Consider the following 17,926-nt stretch of genomic DNA (forward strand, 5'->3'; position numbering starts at 1 on the left):
AACTCAAGGATGTTTCAGCATTAGGATACCAATTAACATGATTCATTGCATCAACCATGGTCCTCAGGGATCATCAACAACCATAGAGCATCTTGATATCAAGTGCCAAAAGGCATTTAATAAAACTAAATTAATTTTGTTCCTTTAAAAAAGCTTTAATTAAGGAAGAATGGAAAGGCACTTTCTTAGCACGATAAAAACAACAACAACAACAACAACAAAACCTCTCTACCAGACAAAAAGCCCATTGATACTGGAACACTAGGGGTCCCTTCATTAACTCCTGTAATCTCTGTATTGGAGATAGGGAAGCCCCAAAACCAGAGAACCCACAGAGATCCAGATGTATGGATTGTCCATTGATGCTCAAATTGTCAAGAACAATGGTGAGACTTGGGATGGAGGAGCAGGTAAACCTTTTGTGAATGTGGGGAAATGACTGATATTGGTAGGTGACGGCAAGGAGGAGTGGGAGATGGTGATATATCTGGATGGAATAAGCCTCAAAGGGGCTGGAAGTAACGGATTTCGAGTAGCAGAGGGAAGCAAGGAGCACAGTCTCATCACCTTCTGTCCTTGTGAAGGAAAGGTTCAGAGAAGAGTTTAAAGGTGCAAGTATACCAGAGAAATACAGGAGAAAGAGGAGTCAGGTATCTTGAGGAATAAGGAAATTTAAAAAAAAAAGAAAGAAATTTAAGAGATTTAAGAAGATAGCAAGTCCACAAAAGAATATTTGAAAACAGAAATATCAGAGAAAAGAAAGAGATCTTAGAGGTTAAAAATGCGACTGCTGGGCCTCCCTGGTGGCGCAGTGGTTGAGAGTCCGCCTGCCGATGCAGGGGATACGGGTTCGTGCCCCGGTCTGGGAGGATCCCATATGCCGCGGAGCGGCTGGGCCCGTGAGCCATGGCCGCTAGGCCTGCGCGTCCGGAGCCTGTGCTCCGCAACGGGAGAGGCCACAACGGTGAGAGGCCCGCATACCGCAAAAAGAAAAAAAAAAAAAAAAAAAATGCGACTGCTGAAGTAAAAAGTTCAGTCGTACTGTGAAATTCTAAGATTCCCTAGCATGAAAAACACATGATTTCAGATTAAACGTGTACCGTGTGTCCAGTGCAATGAATAAAAAAGATTCTGGACAATTTTAAGAACACAAGATAAGGAAAAGAAGCTCTTAAAAGCTTTCAAATATTTAAATAATGAAGCTGACTTACAAAGAAATTAAAATCAGCCTAGTGACACTGGATGCTACCTCACAATAAAGCAATATCTTTAATATTCTAAAAAGGAATGATTTTCAACCTAAAATCTATGTCCATACTAATTGTTAAACATATATGAGAACCAAATGATGACATTTTCAGATATGAAGAAAGTTAGTTGAAAATGTGTTTCAGCAAAACAAGGGTTTGAAAAACCCACAAAAGCAAGAGGAAGACATGATGTAAATATCTGTTGACTTTGCCACCCGGCATTTATTCACTCTTCTTCTGTTAACCACATCTGGATTCCCCCCAGGAGACCACCCTTCATCACTCTCAGTTTATGTGCTTCCAGTGGAACTGATCCCATCATTAGATAAAGAATTGGGCATGACATGAAAAGATGCTCAACATCACTGATCATCAAGGAAATGCAAATCAAAACCACAGTGAGATATCACCTCACACCTGTCAGAATGGCTATTGCCAAAAAGACAGGAAACAACAAGTGTTGGCAAGGATGTGCACTGTTGGTGGGAATGTAAATTGGTGTAGCCACTATAGAAAACAGCATGGAGGTTCCTCAAAAAACTAAAAATAGAACTTTCTTGTGATTCAGCAATTCCACTTCTGGGTATTTATACGAAGGAAATGAAAACACTAATTAGAAAATATATATGTACCACTATGTTCTTTGCAGCCTTTATTTGCAATAAACAAGATATGGAAGCAACCTAAGTGCCCATCGATAGATGAATGGTTAAAAAAGATGTGGCACACACATGCACACATAATGGAATATTACTCAGCCATAAAAAAGAATGAAATCCTGCCATTTGTGACAACACTGATGGACCTAGATGGTATTATGCTAAGTGAAATAAGTCAGGCAGAGACAGACAAATGCTGTATGATTTCACTTATATGTGGAATCTAAAAATCAAAACAAACAAACATAACAAAACAGAAATAGACTCACAGACATACAGAACAAACTGGTGGTTGCCAGAGGGGAAGGAGGGTAGGGAGATGGGCAAAATAGGTGAACGGGATTAAAAGGTACAGACTTTCAGCTATAAAATAAATAAGTCCAGGTTGGCTGTACAGCATAGGGAATATAGTAAACAATATTGTAATAACTTTATATGGTGACAGATGGTTACTAGACTTAACTTGGTGATCATTTCACAATATACGTAAATGTCAAACCACTATGTTGTACACCTGAAACTGATTAATATTGTATGTCAATAAAAAAAGAACTGGTCATGTGATAAGATTTAAGTCAGTTGATGAATCACTTGAGAAAAATAATGAAAAAGAGAATGGTGAATAGTGAAAATAGAGTGGTACGAAATTATGTAGGTGCAGTCTCACACCATACTTTTGGATCACATTTTAAATCCCTCAGTGATGAAATTGCTGAAGTGACACCTCATTCATCCACAGGTTAAACCTCTGGCAGACAGAGCTGTGTGGAATTCAGAGCGGATAAGTAGCTAGGAAGTGAAGGGATGTAGATACATGACAATTTGCAGAAAAAGTGTGGACTCACCATTAAGATTTCAGGCTTTTGTCCACAGGATTATGAGTAAAACAAGGCAATAGATCACAAGTAGTGAAACAGACTAAGAGGAAAACAAAACACCAAAAGAAGACAAAAGGCCACATTCCTAAGTGACTCCCATCACCAGCAGGGCCAGGGCACAACCATCAGCATAATTCAGTCATCCCTATGGGACAATTTAGGTCCATGAAAATGGCCCAAATTATCCAGAAGAGTTTAAATTGTGTTTTATAAGTTCTGTTTAACAAGGCATTAACGTTACTGAAAGTTGTGACAGTATATTGTGATTTATATATTTTGATCTTGTAGTCCCATTCTAGGGAATTATACTAATAAAATAATTAAGAGAAACAAAGGATCATATGCCCAAAGATTTCCTAAGTACTATTTCATATCCACAATGGCAAAATCACACTATAAAAATTACTATGAAAAAATGTCTAACAAGAACTTAGATGTTAAAATGGTATGTCGAAATGATTAGGCAATAAAATAAATCCAATAAATTTACAAGCAGTAAATTCAGCTGTGACTTTCTACTTCAGCTAAAAAGATATCATGTATTGGTCTGATACAGGCATTACTGAAGAAATCCAAAAAGATAATTAGATTATGTTATATTCCAAAAAGTTGTTCTTGGAACTTAGATATTTCCATACCATTATATTAGATTGGGGACTTTACTACTGAGTAAAATGGTGGAGGTTGGTAATAAGTCCCTAAAAACGTATGCAGGAGCGATCGTCAGGATGGGAATATTGTTTTCACCTTTAATGGTTCATCATGAGCCACATACTCCTCAGGTTGCTCCAAAAACTTTTCTTTAGCCTCAGGACTTGAAAAGTAATAGATCTTTTCTCGATATTTAGCTGCTTCTTCTGTGCTACCTGGTTGTAGGATGAAGTTTTCTTTGAGAGCCACTGGACAAAAGTGCTTTGTATCTCCCAAATGCCTTCTCTTCTCTTTAATTCTATCTTCATTCTAGAAATATTATTCAAAGTTTAGAGAACACTATTAATGCATTATTCATGTAACACTAAAGAGGGAATTTTAAAAAATGCAACTTGAATAGTATTTAATCCATAACAATATCCATTTAAAACAATCCACAAAAGACCAGTTCTTATACTATTTAAATTAATCAAAAAATCAGGTTCTCATATCCCTCTGAGTTCACATCCCAAGCGTCTTTATTTTATAAAAAAAATGAAGCACACTGAGAATGAAGGCATCCCCAGCCCTCTACAGACAAATGTGTAATAAAACCCCCCATAATGTGCTGGTGCAGGGTCACTGTGAGGTCAGTTTCTAAAATAAAATTATTTCCAAGAAGTAAAAGCTGAGTCAGGGTCACAACTTCTTACCCATTGAAAATGAAATGGGAGATGCCTCAGGATTTGCTTTGTTTCCTATTCAGTGGCTGTATATCAAATAATTTGGAACTATTTTATTTTGTTCAATTGGAAATGTGTAATATATTTTATTTGAGATAGATGAAGAAACTGTGTGTAAAGTCCCTTAAGGACTCTTGCAATTTATTTAAAGCAAAGTACATTTAAAAAATAATTTTCTGTGCTGTACAATACATGTTTGCTGTAAAAATATTCAAAACTTATCACAATGCATAGAGTGAACATTTCCTCTCACCTTCTTCCTTACAATACTATACTGACACTCAGTAGTTTTATGTGTATCCTTCCAGACCTCTTTTTCTAAGTTTATCCTACACATCTATATATAAAAATAGACACAAATTTAGGCACAAATACATTATTTTTTAAAATACCAATGAAATAATACTTTACATGATTATTCTACAACACACCTCTTTTTTTCCCCCAAGCAAGATATAATAAACAACTTCCTGTAAAGTAGCAAAAATAAGACTAATCTCTCCTTTTCTTGTGTCATTCTTGTTCAATTTTTGTGTCAGGGTTATTCAAGGTTCAAAATGAGCTGGAAAGTATTGATATTTTTCTATGATGTGGAAGAGTTAAATAACATAGGACTTATCTAATCAACAAGAACTGTCCTATAACTCCCTACAATTATTTTTGTTTGTTTAGCTTTTATCTTTCGTCCTAAGCAAATTTTAGTAATTCGTATTTTGAAAATGCTTTTTATTTTGACTTAAAAATGTATTAAAGTTGTAATTTAAAACAACCGCCTTGTTGTTTTATCTGATTATATACCCCTTTCTATCTCAAATGTTATCTACTGCTCCTTCTTTTTACCTCATTCTACTTGCCAGAAGTTTGTCTATTTTATTGCTCTTGTCAGTGAACCAACTTTTCTTTGTTTTTGAAGTTAGGCCTACTGGTTTTATTTGGTTTTGTTTTCCTATTTCATTAACTTTTGCCTTTAATCTCCTTTCTACTTTCTTTTGGTTTATTTTGTTATGCTTTTTCCTAGGTTCTTGAGTTGGATGCTTAATTAATTTCTCCAGTCTTTCTTGTTTTTCAATAAATGCACTTAAAGTAAGGCTGTCAGACTTAGCAAATGAAAATGAAGGCTCCCCAGTTATATCTGAATTTCAGTTTAAAAAAATGTGAGGTAGGTGAGTGGTGGGTGAAAAGGTTGGGGGGGGTCTTTTTGGAGCAAGGGATTCTGGGAAGATGGTGATCTAGAGACTCTCTCTTTCCTTCTCTGCCACCTCCTCAGTGGTAAATAGCTGCTGGGGCAGGTGGCTGGTAACCATGGACGTGAGGGGAGACAACTGTACAACACTCTTTACCACTGTGAGGGGGACGAGTACCTGGAAACAAACAACAGAGGGACAAGAGCATTAAGATGCCAAGTCTTCGGAGGAATTTTGCCTGTAGAAATCTGTGGATTTCCTGGGGGAATGTTAGCACCAACAACTACCACCCAGGAGTGTTTGTGGTCTCTGTGGCCTGCAAGAGACCAAGAAGGAGCTGTATGGGTGGGAGGAGTCCTCCCTGACCCTGCATCTGGGTAAGTATGAGGAATCCAGGTAGCTGAGCTTGTCTCAGGCCTCAGCAACAAAATAGGTGACCTATCTGCTGCTACGCTCCTGACCGATGGGGAGAAAAGTCACTTTGCCTTTCATAATTTTTGAGAATATTGTCACCTAAAGCACTCCAGCAACAGTCCTGAACCCCACTGAGCCAAAAAAAAAAAAAAAAAGGAAACAAAGAAAACAACCATCTGTCTCAGGAAGCCTGGCACACACTGCAAGATTAGTCAGATCAAACAGACCACAAAACTCTGCGACACAGGCAGGGAAGAAACCCGATCTCAGAGTAGAAAAGTGATGGAGACATTTACAGAGATTCATGTAAACACTAGAAAGAGTTCATGAGCACCAATAAAATATGTAAATGAGCTGAGGAAGAGAGTGAGCATTTGTGGTGGAATCTGGCCCCCAAAGATCCCCAGAACCTGTGAATATGTTATCGTATGTGTGTGATTAAGTTAAGGATGTTGAGATGGGAGGATCATGCAGGTGGGTCCAATGTAATCACAGGGTCTTTATAAGAAGGATGCAAGAAGGTCAAAGGCAGAAGGAGATGAGATGATGGACAGTAGAGGTTGAAGTGATGAGTTTTGCAGATAGGGAAGAGGCCATGAATCAAAGAATGCAGATGACCTCCAGAAACTGGGAATGATAGGGAAAGGCTTCTCCTTTAGAGGAAGGAACATAGCCAACACTGATGTTAGCCCTCTACGATTCATTTCAAAATACTGACTGTGAGAACTGTACAATAATTTGGTTATTTTAAGCCACCAACTTTGTAGCAATTTGGTACAGCAGGAATAGGAAACTAATACTCCACTCTAGAGACCCCAATGAATGTCTTAAATTAGAAGGCTGACTGTAAGACAAGTCTACACATATTTGAACAAACTCTACAAATGTAAGAACAAAAAAGTAAGAGATGGAAAATTTGAGGGAAAAGATAAGATATTTGGAGGATAGATCCAAGAGACCTAACTGGTATTAAGTATTGTGAAAGGAAAAAAATGGAAGAGATGGAGGAGAGGCAAGAATTAATTTGCCACAAATAGAGAAAGAAATAACCTCATTTAAACACATGCCAAGTGCAGGCAGAACTGATGGGGAAAGACAAACACCTGGACACACCTTGATGCAATTTCTGATCTCTGAAGCAGCATTAGAAGTGTTGTTTGGGCTTCCCTGGTGGCGCAGTAGTTGAGAGTCTGCCTGCCGATGCAGGGGACGCGGGTTCGTGCCCCGGTCTGGGGGGATCCCGCATGCCGCGGAGCGGCTGGGCCCGTGAGCCATGGCTGCTGGGCCTGCGCGTCCGGAGCCTGTGCTTCGCAGCGGGAGAGGCCACAGCAGTGAGAGGCCCACATACCGCAAAAAAAAAAAAAAAAAAAAAAAAGAAGTGTTGTTTCTTTTTCTATTTGTGTGGCAAAAGCGAAATATCTTTGCTGTTGATCTTTCCTATTGTAAAAACACTGCATCTCGAATGTTAAAAAATCAGACACTATAGATAAGTATTTACAAAATAAAAATTACTTGCGAGTCCATCACTCAGAGATAACCACCATTAACACAGTCAACAGCTTGACTGAGGTATAACTGACATTAAAACACTTACATACTTAGTTTATAATTTGATAAGTTTTGACATATGTTTGATCCATGAAACCATCACCACAGCCAAGATAATAAACAGATTTGTCAACTGCATAGTTTGCTCCTGCCTCTTTGTAACCCGTCCCTCCTGCCCCTATTTGCCTCCTATCTGCCCCATCCCCAGACAACCACCGCTCTGTTTTCTATCACTATAATTAGTCTGCATTTTCTAGAATTTTATGTGGGTGGAATCACATAGTATCTATTCTTTTTTGGTCCGACTTTTTCTCTTAGCATAATTGTTTGGAGATGCATCCAGGTTGGTGTCTGTATCAGTAGTTCTTTTATTTGTTTTTATTTTTCTGTGTGTGCTATTCCAGGTCTAATTATTCCCTGTTCCTAAGACTAGACTCTTTTTAGTATACTACACAATGCCCTGTGAATTATGAGGCTTTTCCAGTCTAGTTGGTGGGAATAGGCATTATTTCTGGCTCTGTGTGAGATCCAAGTACTGGTCCCACTAATCTTTGGTACTTCCCAGAGCCCTGAGTAGTTTCCTTACATGTGAAGCTCATCAGTGCTCTGTTGAATACTTGAAGGGGCTGCTCTGCAGGTGTCCAGAGCTCTCTCTGTGTACAGTTCTCTCATCTCTGGTCCCGTCCCTTCTAGCTGCTTTGGTCTCCAGGGGTTCTCTGCTCTATCTCCTCCAATCCTCCAATCAATGAGTCTCCCTGGCTCTGTCTGGGTCCCTCCTCCCTGTACCACAGCCTGGACAAGGTACATGGCCTTACAGACAGGAAGATGGGGAAATCGTAGGGTGCACTTCATTTATTTCCCACCTCTCTGGGATCACTGTGCTTCACTGTCTCATGTCAATGTCTTGAAAACTGTTCCATGTACTTATCCTATTTTTCAATTGTTTCAGGCAGGAGGGTAAATCCAATCCCTTTTAATCCGTCTTTCCCGGAATGACTGTTAACATTTGAGTACATATCTTCCCAGAATTTTTATCATGAGTTAGTGTACATTTTTTTGCTTTTGTCTGTATAGCACCTTTCTTTCCCTTTTCAAGTAACATGACCCTTCTCCCTCTTCTCATGGAGAACCACTTCTTCCACATTCCAAGGTTCTCAAATGGACCAGACAATCAGAGTAACTCCTCACCTTATAGCCACTGAGTGCATGTGACTGAGGTTGGCTCAATCATATACAAAGTCCTCTAGTTACTATGATTAAGAGGGGCAACTGACTGAGCTGGGAGAAGTGAAATTCTTTCTTGTGATTTTTCCAGGTGGATGTAAAGACAGAGTGTTGTCTTTCTTCCTAGATCAAAATTTCTAAGGATGTTCTCCCAGAATTCCTGGCAGCCATGTCTGCCTTATTTGGAAAAAGCATCTTCGCAGATGTAATTAAGGATCTCAAGATGACATATCATTGTTCATTATCCAGATGGTCCTTAAATCCAGTGACAAGTGTCCTTATAAGAGAAGACATGGAAGAGAGGCCAAGTAAAGACTGAGGCGGAGGCTGAAGCCAACACAGAGGCAACCACAAGCCAAGGATTATCTGGAGCCACCAGAAGCTGGAACAGGCAAGGAAGGGTTCTCCCGGGAGCCTTCGGAGGGAGCATGGTTCTACCTACCAACACCTTGATTTCCGAGTTCTGGTCTCAAGAACCGTGAGAGGATAAATTTCTGTTGTTTTAAGCCTTCGAGTTTGTGGTGCTTTGTGGGGTTTTTTTGTTTTTTGTTTTTGGCTGTGCCACGCAGCATGTGGGATCTTAGTTCCCCAACCAGGAATAACTGAACCCATGCCCCCTGTAGGGGAAGCATGGGGTCTTAACCACTGGACCGCCAGGGAAGTCTCTGTGGTACTTTGTTATGGAAGCCTTTGGAAACCCTGCAGGTAAAACTGATCTGTGTTATGGTAAATTAGGAAGAGTGGAAGTGAGGAAAAGACACTATATTATCAATGAAGACCATACTTAAAAATTTAAGTTTTGAATATATTACAGACAGCTTGAGAACTGTCTGCAGATACAAGAAAGACACCAAGTTCTTGCAGACCAGAGCAGGGCACAGAAGAAGAACGGCAGAAGAAGGATGACTGAGAGGAGAGAATCTGAATATTAGTGGGACAAAACCCATATCCTTTAGCCACCCTGACTGAAGGTCTCAGCAGTTCCTTAGGATAAAGTACCGAAAGCTGTTAGCAGAATCATATTGTGTAACATTTGTTGTCTGACACATACATATTTGGGTTTAAGTTAAGGAACAGTAAGTTAATTACAACTGAATGTTTATCTACCCGTTTTATTGATAAAGACCGGAATTAAAAGAATCACCTCCTACTTTATTATTGATAGATGCCCGAACTGGGAGGCTGTCAGTTGAGAACAGTGACCAAAATTGTGGTGCCAAGGAAGAAGATTGGGGCCTAAAATGAGCTGTTCCCATTTGAGCAAACCACTCATTGTTATCATGCCTGTAGCCCCTCAAAGGTGCCATTGTTGTGCTTTGTATAAAACACCCATGTCTGTTAAATCTTTTTTGTTATTAATTTTTTTAAATTGGAGTATGGTTGCTTTACAAAGTTGTGTTAGCCTCCACTACACAACAAAATGAATCAGCCACACATATACAGATATCCCCTCCCTTCTAGGTTACCACAGTGCATTAGGTAGAGTTCCCTGTGCTATACAGTATGTTCCCATCAGTTGTCTATCTTATACATAGTATCAATAATGTATATGTGTCAATACCAGCCTCCCAATTCCTCCCACCCCACCCCTTTCCCCCTTGGTGTCCATACATTTGTTCTCTATGTCTGTGTCTCCATTTCTGCTTTGCAAATAAGATCATCTGTACCACTTTTCTAGATTCCACATATATGCGTTATTATACGATATTTGCTTTTCTCTTTCTGACTTAACTTCACTCTGTATGACAGTCTTTAGGTCCATCCATGTCTCTGTAAATGACCCAATTTCATTCCTTTTTATGGCTGAGTAATATTCCATTGTATATATGTACCACATCTTCTTTATCCATTCCCCTGTCAATGGACATCCACTTTTGTTAAGTTTATAAAATATTTCTGTCTCTAATACCTATAGACATTTCCAGGGGAAAAATTTTTTTCATGGGCGTAATATACTGTCTAAGTAGCCCTGGCATTTCAGAGGTCAAAGGAAGCTAGGTGGAGGCAAAATGTGTTGAAAATGTTTATAAAATTGAAGATCCCTGCTTGTTTTCTTGGAGTCTGTAAGTGCCCGTTACCACTCTGGATATGTGCGTTTTCAGTGATGTGACCACGGTGAGGGAGCAGGAACAAAGACTCCTACCTCCTCCTCCTCCTCCTCCTCTTCTAGCTCCTCATCGCCTTCGGCCTCAGCCTGAAAGTCTTCTGTTTCTTCATCATAATCGTCCATAGTTAACTCCCAACCAGCATAGTGGAAAGGTTCTGTAGAAAAAAAGAAGAAATAGTTGGGAAGGTATTTTTAGGATAAAAGCATATTAGCATATGACAGTAGCCAAAGATTAGGAAAATTAATTATAGGGACTGGTCTCTTAGCTTAAATGTGTATGCAAACAGGCCTTCACAAATTCTTTAAGTGACAACTGGCCAGTTTGGTCAGTGCTGTTTGTGCCTCATGGCTGTTCTGATTGGTGGGTGCCTGCACTATGACAGTTGTTAAATATTTTAAATATCATCCCTGGATATACTGACTGTTTTGCTTCACAAACCACAGGCTTTAAACTTTCACAGTACTTTTAATAATATTACCTGCTCATGACAATAAATGTTATGATTACAGACAGCCCTTACTTTCCATGGTCTCAACGACTTTTTGAAGTAGTTCCTCTGGAGTTTTGTCAGCAATCTCCAAGTTTAAAACTTGAGTAAAAGAGTCACGGATTGCTGTTTCCATCTGCCTCCAGGCGGAGTAGAAAGATCTGACACTCTCTTTAATTGGCTCCATTTCAGGAACATCAGGATAAGCGTCTTCTGGAAACTCAGGTAGTACAACTTTTGAGTAAAAGTTAAAGGAAAGAAAAAAGAGCCTTCAAGCATTATATCTTTAGTCATATTACCAAAATAACTTATACTTTATAATACTTTAAAAACATTTGGGCTTCCCTGGTGGTACAGAGGTTAAGAACCCGCCTGCCAATGCAGGGGACACGGGTTTGAGCCCTGGTCTGGGAAAATCCCACATGCCATGGAGCAACTAAGCCCGTGCGTCACAACTATTGAGCCTGTGCTCTAGAGGCCACGAGCCACAACTACTGAGCCCTCGTGCCACAACTACTGAAGCCCGCGTGCCTAGAGCCCATGCTCCACAATGAGAGAAGCTACCGCAGTGAGAAGCCTGCTCACCGCAACAAAGAGTAGCCCCCACTCGCTGCAACTAGAGAAAGCCTGCGTGCAGCAACGAAGACCCAACGCAGCCAAAAAAACAAAAACAAAAAAACAAAAAATACCCTGGACTCAGGGATGAGACATGTCCCTTATTTAATACAGTGTTTTGGCATTTCTGTTACTTGTAGACAAATGCAGTGGCAATGGATACAGATGAAATAGTCTTCCTCTTAAGCAAGGTCAGCAGCTATGCTTCTTAATTTAAAAAGTCAACCCTACCACTTAGTTACCTGATAGTCGAAGCACATGATCAACCCTTAATCAACAACACTGAACATCTGTGCTCCAGAATTTAAACTTTGAATTGTTTGCTACTTAAATCTGGTCAGGCTTCTGGATAATGGGGGGGCAGGAAGCGACTTGCAAAATGTTCAGTGGTTGCTCACTCCAGGCTGCCCAGCCTGGTCCTGACAAATCAACATGGTGAGGTCAGGCTTTATTTGAGAGAGATGCATTTGACTGGAGAAAACTTGATCAGACCATGGCATTGGTTTTTAGATGGCCGTTAAGGAACCACTGGTCTTAGGGACACACTATCTGTGCAGTTGTCATTATGAGCGCTGCTCTTTATATACCCTAGGTGTCTGCTGTCCCCTGTTCCTTTTCCTTGAATTACACTCCTTGTGATGGGTTCAATTGTGCCCCCCCCCAAAGATATGCTCACATCCTGACTCCTGGTACCTGTGAATGTGACATGAATTGGATACAGGGTCTTTGCAGAGGTAATTAGTTAAGGATCTTGAGATGAAATCATCCCAGATTTAGGGTGGGCCCTAAATCCAATGACTGGTGTCCTTGTAAGAGGAGAAGACGCACAGAAACAGAAACACACACACACACACACACACAGAGAGAGAGAGAGAGAGAGAGAGAGAGAAAGAGAAAGAGAGAGAGAGAAGGCCATGTGAAGATGAAGGCAGAGACTGGAGTGATATAGCTACAAACCAAGGAACACCAAGGACTGCTGGAGTAACCAGAAGCTAGGAAGAAGCAAGGAAGGATTCTTTCCTGGAGATTTCAGAGGGAGCATGGCTCTGCCAATACCTTGATTTTAGACTTCTAGCCTCCAGAACTGTGAGAGAGTAAATTTCTGTTGTTTTAAGCCACCAACTTTATGGTAGCTTGTTAAAGCTATCCTAGGAAACTGATATATTTCCCAATAGTCTACTTGAAAACAAGCATTGGAGAGCAATGTGGAATTTAGTGAAGATTTAGCAAGGGAGAGATGGAGAGACTTTATTCCACACACCCTGTGACAGACACTGGTGGTAATTCACCCAGCCTCTGTGTTCCTCTTCTTCCTTCCTGGCAGACCTGTGCTTTTGTTGCAGTGTTTACCCTTCCCCACATGGCTAAGGGAGTGGGACCCTCTCTCCAGCTCCAGGAATTTATCCTGATTGGTTTAAGCCCCAAGTGCTGGCTCCTTTCCTTCTGATATTTGGGGAGGGAATATAACTATTGATTTTGAGAGTGTTAAGATTCAGTTTCACTTAATTTGAATTAGGAATCCTGAGCTCTGGTCTTTTCAGAACATAAGGCAGACGAGGAAGAAATCTCTAAGTTCTAGTCTGGTAATGATGATGTTAAAGCATCAACTATGAGGCAGACTCTCTGCTGGGTGCTTTAAAGAAATGTTCTTATCCCTATAAAAACTCTGCTAGGTAAATCTTCCTAGCCCTGTTTTACAAATGAAGAACTTAGGTGCAGGATAACTCTATAACTTGTCATATAGCAGCCAATGTGCAATTTTTAAAATGTTAATAAGATCAGATTGACCACTTGCACTTAGAGAAAACTCCCATCTCCATAAGCCTCTGGCCTCTGCTTTGCTCTCCAATTTCATCTCCCACCCCCCTCTTGCTCACCATGCTCCAACCACATTCAATTTCTTCCTTGACCATGTGAAGCTGTGCCCACCTCTGAGCCTTGGCAGTGGAGGGATCTTTGCCCAGATCCTCTCAGCGCTTTTGTCTTGCCTCAAATATCATCTCAGATGACACTCTTCCTTGACCATAATGTTTAGTGTTGCCTCTTCCAAACCACCCCCGTGGTCTCTACCTTGCTCATTCATTGAACAAACACTTATTGAGTTCCTGCTATATCCCAGGTACTGGTTTAGTGTCTTCATAGATTTTTCTTCATGGCACTTAACACAATCAGAAATTATCCTAGTTAGTTACTTGTTTATTCTTGTTCTTCACCCTACAGAATGATGGCTCCTTGAGGGTAGGGATCTTGACTGTCTTGGTCACTGCTGAGTCTGTACTACCTAGGGCAGTGTCCGTTGCTTTGCATCGCACTTAGAAGGACTTCAGTAAATACTTGTTGAAGGAATGGATGAATTTCCCGATGTTTATTACTAGCTGACTCTATTACATGTCCATGAAGTGCTTGGAATGAAGCACTGTGATTTGAGCCAATGGTTACTCTAAGCTCATGTTCTTGCATGTAACTGGCCTATACCTAACCAGTACATAAAGAAAGCAAATTGGGAATGGGAAAAGTGATTAACCAGCCTCAGAATGCATAGGTTATTTATTGCCCTTCAAAGTGTCGATTCTAAGCAATACATGTGTCATTCCATTCTAAGGCTAGAGTGACGACAGGATTGAAATGAGACTTCAGTCATCTTATTTGACAGAGATAATGATTATCTTGTGGCCCAAGACAGAAGCCAAACTTCAAAGGAAAAGATGTGTTCCCAAGCATGAGATATAAAAAGCCTGCTTTGGGTATGTGTTAGTTTCCTGTAGCTGCCAAAACAAATTATCACAAACTTGGTGGCTTAAAACAACAGAAATGTATTCGCTCACAGTTCTGGAGGCCAGAAGTCAGAAATCAAGGTGTCGGCAAGGCTGTGCTACCTCCGGAGGTTCTGGAGGAGAATCCTTCTGCCTCTTTGACCTTCTCCTGGGCACTGTCATCTCTTGGCTGGAGTCTGCATCACCCAATGTCTGCTTCCATCTTCAAATTGCCTTCTCCTCTGTGTGAGAGTCTAATCTCCCTCTGGCTCTCTCTTATAAGGACATTTATGATGGCATTTAGAGGCTACCTGGATAATCCCACATAATCTCCCCATACCAAGATTCTTAGGAACTTCCCTGGTGGTCCAGTGGTTAAGAATCCGCCTTCCAATACAGGGGACGTGGGTTCGATCTCTGGCTGGGGAACTAAGATCCCACATGCTGCAGGGCAACTAAGCCCGCGCGCCACAACTACTGAGCCCGTGCGCTCTAGAGCCCATGCGCCACAACGAGCGAGAAGCCCGTGCGCCACAACAAAGAGCCTGTGCACCGCAACAAAGATCCCAGGTGCCGCAACTAAGACCCCATGCAGCCAAACAAACAAACAAATAAATAAATATTAAAAGAAAAAAAAGAAAGATCCCTTAGGGCTTTCAAAGCCTCATTAAAACAAAACAAAACAAAAAATTCTTAATTTAAGGACTTCCCTGGTGATCCAGTGGTTAAGACTCTGCACTCCCAATGCAGGGGGCCCAGGTTCGATCCCTGGTCAGGGAACTAGATCCCACGTGCTGCAACTGAGAGCCTAGATGCCGCAGCTAAAGGATCTCACATGCCTCAACTAAAAAGCCTGCATGTTACAATGAAGATCCCATGTGCTGCAACTAAGACCCTGCACAGCTAAATAAATATTTTTTTAAAAGATTCTTAATTTAGTCACATCTGCAAAGACCTTTTTTCCAAATAAGGTAGCATCTACAGGTTCCAGGAATTAGGATGTGGACACACATTTGGCAGCCATCATCAGCCTACCACAGGGAACTCTGGATAAAGTAAAAAAAAATTCCAAAAGTAATGGATTTATGTTAGACAGGGTAGTTTTTTTTCCTTTCTCTTTTTTATTTTGGTAAAATACACATAACATAAACTTTACCATCTTAACCGTCTTTAAGTGTACAGTTCAGTGGTGTTAAATACATTCACATTGTGTGCAACCAACACCACCATCCATCCTCATAACTATTTTCATCTTGTAAAACCAAAAACTCTATACTCATTAAACAATAAGTCCCCATTCTCTCCTCCTCCCAGCCCCTGGCAACCACCATTATACTGTCTGTCTTTATGATTTTGACTACTTTTAAGTATCTCATATAAGTAGAATTATATGGTATTTGTCTTTTGATGGCTAGACAGGGCAGTTTTAAGTGAAAAAAAAATTGCCTACTTAAGCAATTTACAGGAGAAGACTTTGTGAAAAAGGACCCTTGGATGGAAGAAGTAATCACTAGTTAAACCAGATGTAAGCCCTTCTGTGAAACAGAATATGGTTTAACAGGGACAAAACAGACCCACGATTTCACAGACGCGAATTGCTTCTGGAGAAGCCCAGTCATGTCTACAGAGCTGGCTAGAACTGACCCTGAATGGAGTAGGCTAATGGCTTTAGAACATCCAATTTAGGTTGCCTGGGGGAAATAATGAGATAAAAGGCAATGACATTAAATTGTCCCCTAATCTGTTACATTATTAAATACCAACCGTGAAACATTGGGGATATTGGAAATCTGGAAACATTTAATGGACATTTGTGTCATATTTAATGGATGTCAGTTTCTTTTATTTCTTTTGATATTTTATGGCCTGTTTCCTTGCAAAAGGTAGGTGGGTGGGACGATTGTTGTCAGCCTAATTGGTTAAGTACTCAAGAAAATAATGAAGTTTCCGGGCGAGAGTTCAAGTCAATAAAGGTGTGGGATTCTTAAAAAGGAAATTGGGTATTTCATCCTATTAGCTCTTCTGTCTGGCACAAGGTTCTGATTTTATACTTACTGTCCCATAAACCTAATGCCAATCCCTGTAGTAAAAACGATCTATGTTAAATTTGAGCTTTCTCATTGTAAAAATTCCCCTTAGTCCTGGTTCTTTTACCAGCTAACAGCAGGTTTTCATCCCTTAATTGCTCCAGGGCTGGCATCTAGCTGCAGGTATCTGAAAACCTTTAGTTTGTAAGAGTAATTTCTAATTCAATGTTAATTGTGCTCCGAAGCATTTTATGAGCCCCGCTTCCACCACAGTGAGGTACCCTGTCTTGCTGCTTAAGCCCACTCTCCAGCCCTGAGAGTGACTTTCGTTGGAAATCTGTAAGATTCCTTCTTGCCCTGCCCCAACCCACCAAACTGGACCTCTGAGGAGGGCTGGCTTCACGGGTGTACGAGCTGTGCAGTTGCTCTAGATCTCTCGCCCAGGATGGCCTCATACTTAGTTTAATGCACTTTGGAAATTTTTAATAATTTTATCTTTGAATTGAGTTTTGTAAGCAAAATCCAAAGGGACTTCAATGGGACAACAGGGCAGGTGTGTGAGCAGAGATATGCACGATCTGTGTCTGCCATTCTTTGCTTTCTCATTCTCATGAGTGTTCCTGATGCTCCATCATGAGCACAGAATTCTAGGGGACCCACCATATGTGGGAGTAAGTGTGACTTAGTGGCTTGGGGTGGGGAGGATGCTGACAGCCCTTGAGAGATCGTGGTCTCCCTGTGAACTAGAACTTGCTCCAGATGCAGAATGAAGGTGATGGCATTCAAAGAGACATGAATGACCATGGAACCTCATCACATCCCTTCTTACTCATGTTACTTTCCTGTATCAGCTAAACTGAAATGATGTGGGGCTCATAAAATGCTTCCGAGCACAGTCAGTACTGAATTAGAAACTAATTTCACAAGCTAAAGGTTTTCAGATACCTGCAGCTAGATCATTTCGGCTAGACTGAAAATGATGACACAGAAAGAAAGGAAAAGATAGGGCAACCCAGAGTTCTTTTGCCTTTCAGTCTTTCCTTTCCTTAATCATTGGGAAGCTAAAAGTAGAGAGCATTGCTAGAATATATGCATATTAGGAAATGAAATAAGAAGCTGAGTTACTTTTTTTTTTTTTTTTTTTTGTGGTACGCGGGCCCCCCACTGTTGTGGCCTCTCCCGTTGCGGAGCACAGGCTCTGGACGCGCAGGCTCAGCGGCCATGGCTCATGGGCCCAGCCGCTCTGCGGCATGTGGGATCTTCCCGGACCGGGGCACGAACCCGCGTCCCCTGCATCGGCAGGCGGGCTCAACCACTGCGCCACCAGGGAAGCCCCTGAGTTAGTTTTGTGTATGAAACTGACTTAGTATTCTGGTAAGAATAAAATACATATGCATGTACAAGCT

General features: G+C 40.8%; 1 protein-coding gene across 1 annotated transcript in view; it reads right to left on the minus strand.

Moving 5' to 3' along the window:
- The window catches only part of AK9 (adenylate kinase 9), a 105,371-nt gene that overhangs the window by 37,106 nt on the left and 50,339 nt on the right, over positions 1 to 17,926 (minus strand). The window contains exons 20-22 of the mRNA XM_081251566.1: positions 11,159 to 11,359; positions 10,674 to 10,792; positions 3,535 to 3,747 (exon numbers count right to left, since the gene is read on the minus strand). Of these exons, the coding sequence (XP_081107692.1) occupies positions 3,535 to 3,747; positions 10,674 to 10,792; positions 11,159 to 11,359 (533 nt within the window). The remainder of the gene's footprint in view (positions 1 to 3,534; positions 3,748 to 10,673; positions 10,793 to 11,158; positions 11,360 to 17,926) is intronic.

The sequence above is a fragment of the Mesoplodon bidens genome (genome assembly GCF_964165515.1).
Source record: "Mesoplodon bidens genome assembly, chromosome: 12".
Taxonomy (NCBI): Eukaryota; Metazoa; Chordata; class Mammalia; order Artiodactyla; family Ziphiidae; genus Mesoplodon; species Mesoplodon bidens.